The 13,013-nt window shown below is 36.6% G+C and overlaps 2 protein-coding genes across 11 annotated transcripts; one reads left to right on the top strand and one right to left on the bottom strand.

Annotated features, from left to right (window-relative positions):
- The first annotated feature begins 2,109 nt into the window (after positions 1–2,109).
- Positions 2,110–4,380, top strand: LOC140957441 (uncharacterized). 2 transcript variants are annotated; one of them, XM_073414702.1, is made up of 7 exons: positions 2,110–2,237; positions 2,497–2,624; positions 2,909–2,938; positions 3,137–3,238; positions 3,500–3,607; positions 3,967–4,021; positions 4,139–4,380. In XM_073414702.1, the coding sequence occupies exons 2-7, from the start codon at positions 2,533–2,535 to the stop codon at positions 4,187–4,189; spliced, it is 438 nt and encodes a 145-aa protein (XP_073270803.1). In that variant the 5' UTR covers positions 2,110–2,237; positions 2,497–2,532; the 3' UTR covers positions 4,190–4,380. The 2 variants fall into 2 exon arrangements, with proteins under 2 accessions (XP_073270803.1, XP_073270804.1); XM_073414703.1 differs by lacking the exon at positions 2,110–2,237 and adding an exon at positions 2,271–2,439 and having other exon boundaries at positions 2,526–2,624.
- Positions 4,381–4,508: 128 nt separating this feature from the next.
- On the bottom strand, positions 4,509–12,369 carry LOC140957440 (probable protein S-acyltransferase 22). Of its 9 annotated transcripts, XR_012171627.1 has the most exons (11): positions 11,945–12,361; positions 11,671–11,784; positions 7,215–7,601; positions 7,005–7,073; positions 6,846–6,917; positions 6,366–6,494; positions 6,070–6,158; positions 5,773–5,947; positions 4,919–5,612; positions 4,775–4,882; positions 4,509–4,703 (listed from the first exon to the last, which is right to left on the bottom strand). XR_012171627.1 is itself a non-coding variant. In XM_073414696.1 (10 exons), the coding sequence occupies exons 2-10, from the start codon at positions 11,987–11,989 to the stop codon at positions 4,848–4,850; spliced, it is 1,845 nt and encodes a 614-aa protein (XP_073270797.1). In that variant the 5' UTR covers positions 11,990–12,094; positions 12,243–12,369; the 3' UTR covers positions 4,509–4,847. The 9 variants fall into 9 exon arrangements, 7 of the variants coding, with proteins under 7 accessions (XP_073270797.1, XP_073270798.1, XP_073270799.1 ...); XR_012171626.1 differs by having other exon boundaries at positions 4,775–5,612; positions 11,945–12,359; XM_073414696.1 differs by having other exon boundaries at positions 4,509–5,612; positions 11,945–12,094; positions 12,243–12,369.
- Positions 12,370–13,013: the final 644 nt, after the last annotated feature.

Below are 13,013 nucleotides of genomic sequence, written 5' to 3' on the forward strand. Positions count from 1 at the left end.
GGTAGGCAAACTATTAAATTTTCCCATGCTTGTGTTTTTTTTATCGTGCATAATTTTTCCTATCTCCATAATTTCGAAAATCCTAATTAAATACTCCAAGATTTTGAAATTTAGGGATCATATTATCCTTTTACTTGATCTTTATCCAGTTATCAACATCATATCAAATCTTAAATCTTTATCTGGTATCCATATCATGTCAAATCTTAGACCTTTATCTGGTATAATCTTTCTGACTTTGAATTAATTATATCTCAAAAGTTATCTGCTTATATCCAAAAAATTCATTATTTAAATTCTTAGATCTTGGTTTATTTATCCCAAAATTAAGCTTATCATCAAAATTCTTATCTCCCAAAAAATCGGGGTTTCACGGTTCTGCGACCTTTACTACTGCTCATCGCATTAACGATTAGTTTGGATTAAAAACACTAAGCTTAAAAAAATTACTTTACAGTGTAGGGTTTTTTAAAATTGATTTTTGAACATAAATAAAAGCAGTTATATGTTTAATTATACAGCAAAAACAATCTCATATTTTTCGAAGTAAAGTTGAAGCATGAACGGTGAAAGCCATACATCAATATACCAACTCTAGAAGTGTATTTTAAAAGAAAAATTTGTTCTTGGTAAATTGCTTTGCTACTACCAGCGTGAATCTTATCATTATCGTGATTCGAACAGGATTGCATACGCTAATCAAGTTGATAACATTCCTCTGGACTGGGCTTTAGGTGCTTTCATCCTACTAAACTCGTCTAAATTGGACATGCAACATTCAAATTGGATTGCCAGTATAATAGGAGGCGACTCCGCAGCAGTACTGATGCTTCTATTCAGTATTTTCTTTATGTTGATACTAGTGACATGGATCATTTCGAAACTTAGAAAGCCTCAGATGAAAACTATCTATGATCTAGAGAAAGGAAAGTATATAATCACCCGAGTGGGTAGATATTCATAGCTTCACGCGGTTTGCTCGCACGAGGGAGCTGCTGAGTTACTCGATCATCTGAGGAAGTTGAAACACATCCTCATGATATTGACACATTAATTTAGAGTTAGAGATGAATTGATGGTGTGTTAGATGTTTTTTTACTGGAAAACATAGGAATGTCAAAAGTTGATACGTCTATTTAATTTTTATAGGTTGAATTACATATATTCCCATATTTCATAAGGAATTTTGATGCAAAAAAAAAAAAAAAAAACTTTGAAAATTTATCCGTCCATTATAATTATCTTATACTATCTATATATAAATGGTTGGACTTTAACAACTTGGTATCATTTTGTACCATTGTTTTACTTTTCTACCCCAACCATCCTCTATATGTATAAAATTTTATGATTTTAAAAAAATTGAACACTTTTAATTTTTATGATTTTAAAATTTTTAATTCAAATTTTAATATTTGATACATTTTGTTGTATTTTAATTTTTTTAAAAAATTACTAAAAATCATTAAGTTACAAAATTTCAAAAGTGTTTTCTAATTTTTTATATTCAAACTATAATTTTTCAACAAAAAATATTTATAAAATAATTGATAATTATTTATTCCATAATGGCCAGCCTGCCCCTATGTAAACCATTACTTAATTAATTAATCAATGACCCTATATGAGTTAAATTCAGCGAATTTTATTTTAGTTTATTAGATCCGCACAAAAGGTAATTTGAAAGAATAAATTCTAATATACAAAATTTTTTGTGAGACTGTCTCATACGTCTGAGACGAATTTTCTATTTAGATCAAACATGAAAAACGTTACTTTTATTATAAATATATACAAGATTGACATGTTTCACGAATAAAGATCCTTGATATCGTTTCACAAGAGTCTTTTTAATATTAGATACGTTGTTTAAATTTTAATGAATATCTTTAAACATACAATTGATCAAAATATTATAAATTGCACTTTCAATTCTAGCCTATTTTTGCATTTGATAAAATTGGTAAGAATTTATTATTTTATTTTATTTTTTTGAAAAGGATTTATATTTGGAAATGAATATTTTTTGCCTTCAATTAAAGAAAAAATGAAAAAGATGGGAACGATAGAGTAAATATGGGGAACAAGTCAATAGCAGCTTCGAATCAAAACGCGTGATGGCTCTATAATACGTTGCGAATTGGGGCATTCGATCGACCTACATATTCTCTCTTGGCTGGGCGACCATTTTGCGATTTTCTATCCGTTTCCGATTTATCCACTTCTTTGTTATCCAGGTACCACTTCTTTACTTTTAACACACACAACTTTGACTTGAACCTAATCAAGAGATGGTTTGAACCTGGAGGTAGCCTGATTATAAGCTATGCGCTCTAGATATTCGGCGAATGCTCCAGTAAGAAAGTGCTTCTAGTTTTCTTGCACAAACCAAATATGTACTCGGCCAACTGAAAATCTAAACAACAACAATTGTTATGAGTGAAGCTTTCAGTTTTGCTCTTGTTTGTTCTGATTGCAAATAAACTGTTTTACCAGTGGTGTGATGTAAACGAATTATGTAAAAGGGTTGGTATGGATAGGGCACGACAAAAGAAAGTGCAGAAGTACGAGGAGTTTGTTGATCGGCGACTGAAACCTGATCTTCTTCGAGCTATGGCGGAGCGGTGACTTTCCCTTGCCTTTTACTTCAGCTCTTTTTTGTTAGCTTGCCTTATAGGACTTCGTTCTCACTGTTTTTCTGTCAAGTATGTAAAAAATGTTGATTTCTTATTATTTTTTAATTGTCAAACTAATTTTCTGGTGAAACCCATCCTCTGTTGTTGCTAGCTCTGTTCCAACTGATTATGGGTCTTGCTATGCGAATTTAATGGGTTTGTGTTTAGCTGTTTCATCAACAATGGGTACAAAATTTATTTGAGCGGCCTTATTGTTTCCATTTACATTGCAGGGACAAGGTGTTTGAGCAACAGAAGATTTTGTATCCATCCAAGTTTTCCTTTGTTCTGTCTAGTGTTGGTTTATATCTTGAAATCATCACAAAAGAAGGCATTTGCCACCAAATTAAAATGTTTTTTTTTTTTGGTGAAATGCATATTTTTCAAGGATGTTGTAATTTTGGGAGGAAAGATTATGGAGTCATTTTTGCTTTAAATTTACTTAACTTTTGTCCTCATAGCTCTGATCTGAAAAGAAACATCGAGAACCTGGAGAAGAACAGCGTGACCAGTCTTAGGACAATGGTCAACCTTGGTTCTGAAGTTTATATGCAAGCTGATGTGTATGTCTTTATACCCTTTCCTTTTTTTGTTTTGGGTGATGGCTATACATGAGGAGATGGCCTTTTAAAACACCATATGTAGGATAAGTGCGCTAATGTTCACGATAGATTCTATTTCTTGGTATAATTGCTAGTAAGATGTCTAAATGTGGTTTTGATTTTTGAAATTGTAGAATGTTGATTTTGGGTGTTGGAGTAAAATTAATTTGGTATTCATGTGATTTCCGTTGAACATTATCTGAATGGATAATTTGAATGCAGGCCAGATACGAGTCATATATTTGTAGATGTTGGACTTGGATTTCATGTGGAGTTTACCAGATCTGAAGCTCTCAACTTTATTGGTACCAAGGAAGAACAGATATTGAGGTATTTATCTCCATTAGAGAATATTAAAATAGTCTGTACCCTAGTTAAGTGGAACAAAGTTACTTTTTGTGAGTAATAATAAAGCATCAAATAATTAGGAAATGCCTTATTTTGATTACTTTCTCAATTCCTTGTTTTAATTTTGAATGGCCACCTGTCCAGCAACATGCCATGATGCATCTGAGTATATCAAAGTTGGATAAAACACGACTTTGTAAAAACATTGTAGATTGTTCTTTTGTACGGCCTCTTTCTTGATTCATAAAATATTTTGCTTCCATTCGAGTTTCGGTTCTTGAAAGTAAGCAAGCTGATATTTTTTAATATGCTCTACTAAAATAAAGACGCATTTCTGGCAGGCTAATTGATGAGTACACTCGCTTAATTGCATCGATTAAAGCTCAGATTAAGATGGTATGTATGCTAACCGCCCTTCGGTTTAAAATTTCCTGCTTCAGTTCCACATTTCTCCAATTTGGATGAACAATGTGAACACTGTTGAGTTTTGCAATAATTCATTGATTCATACAGGTCTGTGAAGGAATTAGAGAGATCCTCCAGCTTCCAGTGAGTGAGCTATAGCATCAATTGGAATGAAAAATTTATCGAGTTTGGTATGCACAATACCATGCAACTTTACTGGCAAAATATTTTACCAATCCAGAATCTGAACATGTACTAGATCAACCTATCATTTATACCTCTGATCGTTGAGGAACATGTGATGAAATCAGAGCTCAATTTTGTTTTATTATATGAATGACATTTTTCCATTTTTTTGTTGGCTCGTCGGTTTTGAATTTATCAAATGTGTTTTTACTAATGATAAATCAAATATGGTGTGCGATATTTTCTTCTTTGTAGATGGAAAAGTAGTTCGTCGTTTCTTCTTAGAAAAAACCCCAATTGCAAGAATCAAATAATAATATCAAGGAACTTGATATCTTGAGATAGCAGAAGAAAAGGTAATGACAAGGAACCTAAAAATTACTCATTTGCACTGGATTCTCCACGGACCAGAGCTTTCCACTTAACTAGTGGGCAAAGAAATTATTAATGGAGTGCTGTAGCTAGACAAAATTCCCAATGCAGGCATCTGTACAAAAACCTTGTCCAAAAGTTAAAAAGGCAACTGATAAAGTAATATCAGAGAAATTATTATCTGACCTCAACAACAAATGAAAAAATCTCTGCATTCCGTGCCATTGCCATGAGCATGACAGAGTAACATATTCAGATTTTATGGTTTAGCAATGTAAGATGTGGCAACCCTTTCTTGTTCAGAGCCAAATAGGAGACTACTCCAGTTACTTGACCCATGTATAATTCTCGTCGATATTTGGTCGCTATCTTCTCCACCTGATGCATCATATCCACCGCTGGTCGATCTTGAGAATGGAATTTCATTCTGATTATCCATTATCAAATCACCTGATATGCTAATAATTTGCCTTTCCTTTTGGGATGCTGACGAGGCACCCTGAAAAGGATGGATATAAGGAGAATCTGAGCTACTGTCGGGGGATGAAGCAACGATTTTTGTCAAGTCTGGCATAGCTTGTCCCGTTCTGAAGGCACTTCGAGCTTCGTGCTGAAGAATTGTCAAACTTGTTGATGTCTCAGAGATTAGATTTCTACTGCTTTTAGCTTCTTCACTTGAAATTTTGGAAAGAGGTTGAAGAGGCATCTCTGCAGGCAGGCGGATTCGCTCGCTACCACCTGTCTTTCTATTACTATCTAGCCTTGGGGCTATACGACCACTACTTCCAAAACTACTGTCTGTTTCAATGGCATTAGACGCTCCGTTCCTCATTACACGCCGTAGAGTCTTGGACTTTTTCCTTGCCTCTGCAGCGGCCTTGGACACATCCTCGGCATTCAAACGGGCTAAAGTCCATGGACTGATCTTTACTGCCGCAGGATTCTTTTTCTTACTTGGCTCCTCTACCATGATCTTTTTTCCTAGTGAACTGACAGATCTCGTGTCTGGAGGGACTACATCGAACTACATAATAACAACATGTCATGAACCAGGCCTAAATTTAGTAACGTGTATTAGGTAGAAAATGACGAGTTGACATAAGCAGGAGCTCAAAAGGGTGATAACCAACGCAAACATGGTACCTAGGACCCCAATGGTACCATTTTGAAAATTTTGCATTTACCCGATCTTCTAGAAATCGGCGCGGGGGAGTACACCATGCTGCTCGATGGAAATTGTTGAAGGAGCTTGTGCTGCTAAAACCAGTAATAGAACTAACAGTAGACATCTGAGGGCTATGCTGGCCTTCAGAAGCTTCTTGTTCTTGTTCTCGTAATGCAATAATGTAATCATAAGTGCTAATTCCCTGCCGATCCAACCAAAATAATTGTCAGCAAAAAGAATGAGTTTTCCTGTGAATTCATCACCCCTTAGTATTACTAGCAAAAGCTTAATCGAACAGAAAAAAATCAAAAGAGACATGAGACCTTTTTTTATCAAAAGAATGTGAAAGAAGAACAGCTGAGCAATTGGCAGGGTAGCAATCATGGCCAATATGGTGCAGACTGCCTGTATTATGTAAAGAAACACAATTTCAACTTGTTCTTCTAATAAATCAGCGAAGTGTGAATTATTAGCAATTGGCTCCTACGCCTATATTCATTATTATGTCCTTTAGGGCAAGCATACTTTTATGACAATTGACGAACATTCATTCAATTTATAAGAGGATGCAACACCAATTTGCCAGAAGATTTGAAATGGAAAAACACTCACCACGACTATAACGAAAGGAACCACACTGAAACTGCTTCCTAACTTGGTGCTGATGTCTGTGGAGAATTTCTCTCTCTCAAGAAAACAACATATCAATACGAGGATTCCAGTAGACCACTGAAGTATAAACTGCAATCTCAAGTTCAATACGTAAAGATTACCAATCTTCAATGAAACAAAAACAGTCTGGGCACCTTACTGATTTAGAAAGTGCACAGGAGATGAGTAGTTTAAAAGAGTTGAATTTACGAAAATGTTGTGAAGGATTATGAAACAATAAAATTGAAAAAATTATTTTAACTGAAACATAACGTCAAAAAGCATAACATAGTGTAAAATGGTGATAGATACACAATTTTCTTCATAATACTGTCAAAATTACAGCGTAAAAAACAACAAAAATTACAGCAGAAACAATACAAGTATGCAATGTTCAGACTTAGTGAATAATTGTGAAATCAAATCGATTCCAGAGCATACCAACAGAAGGGCAGACATCAGGAGAGTAAAGAATATTCGGTAGTTCCTTTTGCCAATGCAATTGTTTAGGCACTACAGAAAAACAGATTAAGAAACGAATGAGAAAGTTTTGATCAACAAGTTGTCACGGTATATCTACAGCAAATACCGAAATAATACCCTGCAATGATGATCAAAGTGGTCCACACACTTGTCACAGACTCTACAGTGCTTGCTGTACTTAAAAACCTACAAGATGGTGTGCAATGTTAGAGCAGCAACCATGAAAAACCTAGTTAATTTCTATCAATCTAGTGCAAAATTCTAGGTTTCATGTAGAGTGAAGATCCACTTGAAGAAGGCAACTAATATAAATATAAAATTACATACCTCGACTTCACACAAACTACAGTAAAACATCCCATCTTCACTCATGTGCTGAACAGAAGATTGTTCACGTGAATTGAAAACAAAGGCACAAGGCAATAAAGCCAAGAAGGAAAGCTTCTTATGAGAGGAGAGGTTGAGCTTTTCAAGTACAGTATTGCCATCCGCTGTAGGTAAACTCTCACTTTTGTTATTATCATTAGTTTCCTCTCTGGTTATAGAAACATTGGCATCTTGAACAGGATCTGGCTCTCCACTAAGTTTCTGTGTACTTGGTTTGGAGTTGTTTTTATTTGGGGGAACCTTGAGATACTTTTTGGATCTGAAGACTCCTGGATCCGCAGGGTCTACAGCAGCACACCATACGTACAGGCCAAAGACGCATATGATCTGACAAATGACAAGGTAACAGCATATATAAGATTATGGGAATATATTAAGATTAAAATATCCCAATAATCTTCTATTTCTAGAATATGTATATTATGTATATATATATCTCTGAATTGTAGCCATAATAGTAGCACTGAATTGTAGCCATAATATTAGCCATAATTTTGGTTTGTAAGATTATATATATTACCTACGGGTGAATGAATAAGAGCAAGAGAATACCAATTCTATCATGGTATCAGAGCACTAGCAGCCTAGCAAGCTCTTACCAATTTTTTTTCCTTCTTTTAGATTTCTTCAGCCATCATAATCAGCCTCTTTCTCCGATTCTTCTCATCTGGGGCATCCGTCAGATAGAGTAGTCAAGTTAGTTCCGGCTATTTCTTCCAGTACATCTAGAAAGAAATTGAATAAATCATGTGATGTTTGTCCTCAAGCAAAACATAAACGTGATAGTTTCCCTGTTAGTGATAGTAAAGCCAGCCGAATTTTTGAACTCATTCATTGTGATTTATGGGGCCCGAACACTATACCCTCTTCATGTGGAGCACATTATTTTTTGACTTTGGTGGATGATTTTTCAAGAGCTGTATGGGTTTATTTATTGTGTTCAAAAACACAAGTTTATCAAGTTTTTTGTTCGTTTCTTTCTATGATTGCCCGCCAGTTTGAAACACATGTCAAATTAATACGGAGTGACAATGGTACGGAGTTTAAATGTATGTTGGATTATTTTGATACACATGGCATTATTTTTCAAACCTCTTGCGTTGGGACTCCTCAGCAAAATGGTCGTGTGGAACGCAAACATCAACATATTCTTAATGTGGGTCGTGCTTTGATGTTTCAAGGCAATCTTCCTATTACTTTTTGGGGGGAATGTGTGCTTGGTGCGGTGTATCTCATTAACAGAACTCCGTCTGGCTTGCTCCAAAATAAAACTCCTTTTGAAATTCTCTTTGGCAAGGCACCTGATTTTAATGAACTTAAGGTTTTTGGTTGTTTAGCTTTTGCACACAATCAAAAGGCCAAAGGCAATAAATTTGCTCCTCGAAGTAGGAAGTGTGTTTTTATTGGTTATCCACATGGGAAGAAAGGGTGGAAATTGTATGACATTCAGACAGGTGACATCTTTGTTTCCAGAGATGTAAAGTTTCATGAAAATGAATTTCCCTACCAGACTGTCTCTACTTCTCAAGTGCCCGCCTCTTCCTCGTCGCCGCCTGATTCTAATGTGGGGATTGATGTTGATCTTTTGGATGACTTGGAATCTGTTTTGGTTGATGACCCCGCAGCCCCTGCGATTGGGACTGATACTGTATTGGAACCCACATTGCCTCCCGTGCCCCCTGCACTTTCGTCTCCTCCTGCATGTGCCGATGCCTTGGGGCGCGGGTTGCGGGATAAGCGTCCCTCTGTTCTTCTTCGTGACTTTGTTACCCACACTGTTCAAACTTCGAGTCCATCTGAGTGTTCACCGTCCTCTACTAGCTCCTCAGGTACTTCTTATCCTATAGCACATTATGTGAATTGTAATAAGTTTTCTCCACGACACCGTGCTTTCCTTGCAGCTATCACTGAGGGCATTGAGCCTCGCTCTTTTAAAGAAGCTATGCAACATGAAGGTTGGCGCGAGGCTATGCAGAAAGAAATTGCTGCTTTAGAATCTAATGGCACTTGGGAAATGACAGTTTTGCCTCCTCATAAAAAAGCTCTTGGTTCTAAATGAGTATACAAAATTAAATACCATGCAGATGGGCAAATAGAGCGTCTTAAGGCCTGTCTGGTTGTTTTCGGCAATCGTCAAGTTGAGGGGGTTGATTATAACGAAACTTTTGCTCCAGTTGCGAAAATGGTCACTGTTCGTGCCTTCTTAGCAGTTGCAGCGGTCAAGAAATGGGCTTTGCATCAGATGGATGTTCATAATGCGTTTCTGCATGGTGATCTTGATGAAGAAGTTTACATAAAACTTCCTCCTGGCTTCAACGTTCGCACTCCTGGCTTAGTGTGTCGTCTTAAGAAGTCTTTGTATGGTCTACGACAGGCTCCGCGGTGTTGGTTTGCTAAGCTAGCTGCTTCTTTGAAGACCTATAGTTTCCTTCAATCTTATTCAGATTATTCTCTGTTTACTCTACATCAGGGATCGGTTCAACTTAATGTTCTTTTGTATGTTGATGATCTCATCATTTCTGGTAATGATGCTTCCGCTATTGACCATTTCAAGGCATATTTGCATGAGTGTTTCCATATGAAAGATTTGGGTGTCCTAAAGTATTTTCTTGGTATTGAGGTTGCCCGTAATTCAGAGGGCATCTTCTTGTGTCAACGAAAATACACTCTTGATATTATTGCTGAAACTGGCTTATTGGGGTCACGTCCCGTTGGCTTTCCCATTGAGCAGCATCACACATTGGCTCTCGCCAAAGGCCCTTCGCTCGCTGATCCTGACAGGTATAGACGACTTGTGGGTCGTCTCATTTACTTATCCTCCACCCGTCCTGACTTGGTCTATTCAGTTCATATCTTGGCTCAATTTATGCAACACCCTCGTCAGGATCATTGGGATGCGGCGCTCCGTACGGTCCGTTACTTAAAAGGATGTCCGGGTCAAGGCATTCTTCTTCGCACCGATTGTGAGTTATCTCTAACAGGTTGGTGTGATTCAGATTGGGCTACGTGCCCTTTGACTAGACGGTCTCTTACTGGTTGGATAGTGTTTCTCGGGTCTTCTCCGATTTCTTGGAAAACCAAGAAACAACATACGGTGTCCCGGTCTTCTGCAGAAGCCGAGTATCGCTCCATGGCCGCAGTCACTTCAGAGTTGAAATGGCTCAAAGCTTTGCTTTCAAGTTTGGGTGTCACACATTCGCCAGCCATGCGCTTATACTGTGATAGTCAGTCGGCATTCTACATTGCTCAAAATCCTGTCTTTCATGAGCGTACAAAGCATATTGAAGTTGATTGTCATTATGTACGTGATGCTATCCGCGACGGTATTATTTCTACGTATCATGTATCTACTGAGGATCAGCTTGCCGACATATTCACCAAGGCTCTTGGCAAGCGCCAGTTCTTGTATTTACTTGGCAAGTTGGGCATTTGTGATCTTCATGCTCCAACTTGAGGGGGTATTAAGATTAAAATATCCCAATAATCTTCTATTTCTAGAATATGTATATTATGTATATATATATCTCTGAATTGTAGCCATAATAGTAGCACTGAATTGTAGCCATAATATTAGCCATAATTTTGGTTTGTAAGATTATATATATTACCTACGGGTGAATGAATAAGAGCAAGGGAATACCAATTCTATCAGAATAACATATCGTTCCCAATGTGCTCATTAAAACATCAATTCAAATATATGTTCTTTTAAAGGAGATACAAGTGCTGGTCTCATATCTTATCCCAAACCCCATATTGGATGACGTTCATACACAGTTAGACATAGCAGATGGTACAATCATTTCTTTCCGACATCACGATTCATCCCGAATATACATTCAGATAAACAAATCTTACCCAATACACCTGGTTGGTTCAACATCTCTCCATGAATTGCCATTGCACAGTGCATAATTATGAATTCCGGAATGCAACTCACGGATAACAAAGAAATTATAGTTCATCATATTTGACTTCAATCAGGCAATAAATAGAACAAAAGTTCCAAATTATTTGTTCCTAATTCAGAATAAAAAGCTTAAGGACAAGCAACTCATCTGCCTTGTTAGTAATAGTTACAAGACCCAACAACGTGAATACATTGTTGAATTGTTGGAAAAACTAATTGTAGGAGAGAGCCGCTTTAAGAAAAGTTATACTACGGTAACGATATGCAACACTAATCTTTTAAATTGTTCAGCAGCTTAAGCCCAACGTGTCTGTACAATTATTGTACCCATTAGGAATTTCAATTTCAGGCGATAAAGTGAATGTCAGTCAAAGAAACAAGAACTAAATTTCAGATCCAAGTTTCTTTACAGACTGCCAAAAAAAAAATATAATGTGAAATGCCAAGAACAGAAGTATCTTAAAAAGAAGGATGCGATGTGCTCACAAGAGGAGTATAAATCCCCATTACTACGTAATGGTATAGCATCTTTCCCAGAAAAGGGGCAAATAACACATAAAAAGCAAATCCCAGTGTCAGAAATACAGCAACAGCTACCACCTGCACACATACAAATCTGAGCGTAATTGAATTTGAACGCAAAAAAGAAATCCAAAATACACTGAAAATAATAATAACAAAAAAAGTTAAAAGGATCCATGGATGGAGAATTGTACATACATTTTGAGTGAGTGTGTGTCGGTGTGTGAAACATACAAACCTGGAGAGTATGGTAGGGGAGCTGCCATCCATGCCTCCTCATCATGAAGATTGAAATTTTAAGCCAAGAAATTGCTTTTCAAGAAGATTTAAAAATAACGGAGCTCTCAATTCTCAAAACCGGCTTCTGCCATTTAAGATCTCTGCAACACTGTTCAACAAACCAAGTATTTTCAGCATGCTTATAGAAAAAAAAGTTGCAAAACCAAAGGATAATGAAAACATTTGGCTCCAGAAAACGGAAGAAAACGCATGAGTGAAAGTGGGGTCTGGAAATGGACGTAAGATGAGCTAACAACCTCTTCAGTTAAACTCGATCATAGCCTATTGCCAAAGGTTACATATTGATGATGAAGAAGTGAGAAAGGAAAGAAAAGGCCTTCGGGGGTCGAAATTATCATTGAACACGTGTTCTTTTCTTTTATTTCTTTTCTCGAAATGACACTTGCTTGAGAAGAGAAAGCAAAGATCTTTGTGGCTCAAGAGAGAGAGCAGAACGAAAGGGATATCTCAAGGACACTGCTGACATCTAATGATTTCAGTTGAGAAAGGTGATTAACTTGTGAAATTTATAATTTATTAGCGGACATCATCTGCTCTGGGGCACCATCCAATAATTTTATTAGCTAATGTTTTTCTTTCATTTGGAGAAAAATCAATATCTACGATAGTCACATGTCAAAGTCACACGGCCAGTTGTGCATTCTGCCCCTTCTCTTTATTTCCACTCCGATAGCTGCAATTTCTGTGGGAACAACCTCATTATTTGCTTTATTTTAATAACTCCCCTTTCAATGTTTCCAAGTCGAGGATATAATAAAATTTAGGGAGTCTTGTTCTCTATTTTTTAGTTAATCGTGACTTGACTCATTTTGATATTTAAATATCATGACTTCTTTTTTGAAAAAAGAACTCTGCCATTTCTTTATCCCGCAATAAGCCAAAGGTCTCTCTCCCATTTATCGACGGATTTAATTGATGAAAAATTGTACTTCTGCCTCTTGTTTAGTGGCGTTATTCGTTTGGATTATTTGCTTCACATGTCGGAATCTTGCAATTCAAATACAACC

Source organism: Primulina huaijiensis, chromosome 14 (assembly GCF_012295235.1).
Source record: "Primulina huaijiensis isolate GDHJ02 chromosome 14, ASM1229523v2, whole genome shotgun sequence".
Lineage (NCBI taxonomy): Eukaryota > Viridiplantae > Streptophyta > Magnoliopsida > Lamiales > Gesneriaceae > Primulina > Primulina huaijiensis.

Excerpts from the sequence above, each read along its gene's own strand:
- LOC140957441 (XM_073414702.1), top strand. The coding sequence starts at position 2,533 with ATGGATAGGGCACGACAAAAGAAAGTGCAGAAGTACGAGGAGTTTGTT. Across the intron at positions 2,939-3,136 it reads TTTGAGCAACAGAAGATTTT|CTCTGATCTGAAAAGAAACA; the intron begins GTATCCATCCAA and ends TTGTCCTCATAG. Across the intron at positions 4,022-4,138 it reads TTAAAGCTCAGATTAAGATG|GTCTGTGAAGGAATTAGAGA; the intron begins GTATGTATGCTA and ends TGATTCATACAG.
- LOC140957440 (XM_073414696.1), bottom strand. The coding sequence starts at position 11,989 with ATGATGAGGAGGCATGGATGGCAGCTCCCCTACCATACTCTCCAG. Across the intron at positions 7,074-7,214 it reads GTAGTTTGTGTGAAGTCGAG|GTTTTTAAGTACAGCAAGCA; the intron begins GTATGTAATTTT and ends ACCATCTTGTAG. Across the intron at positions 6,495-6,845 it reads TGATGTCTGCCCTTCTGTTG|TTTATACTTCAGTGGTCTAC; the intron begins GTATGCTCTGGA and ends TTGAGATTGCAG.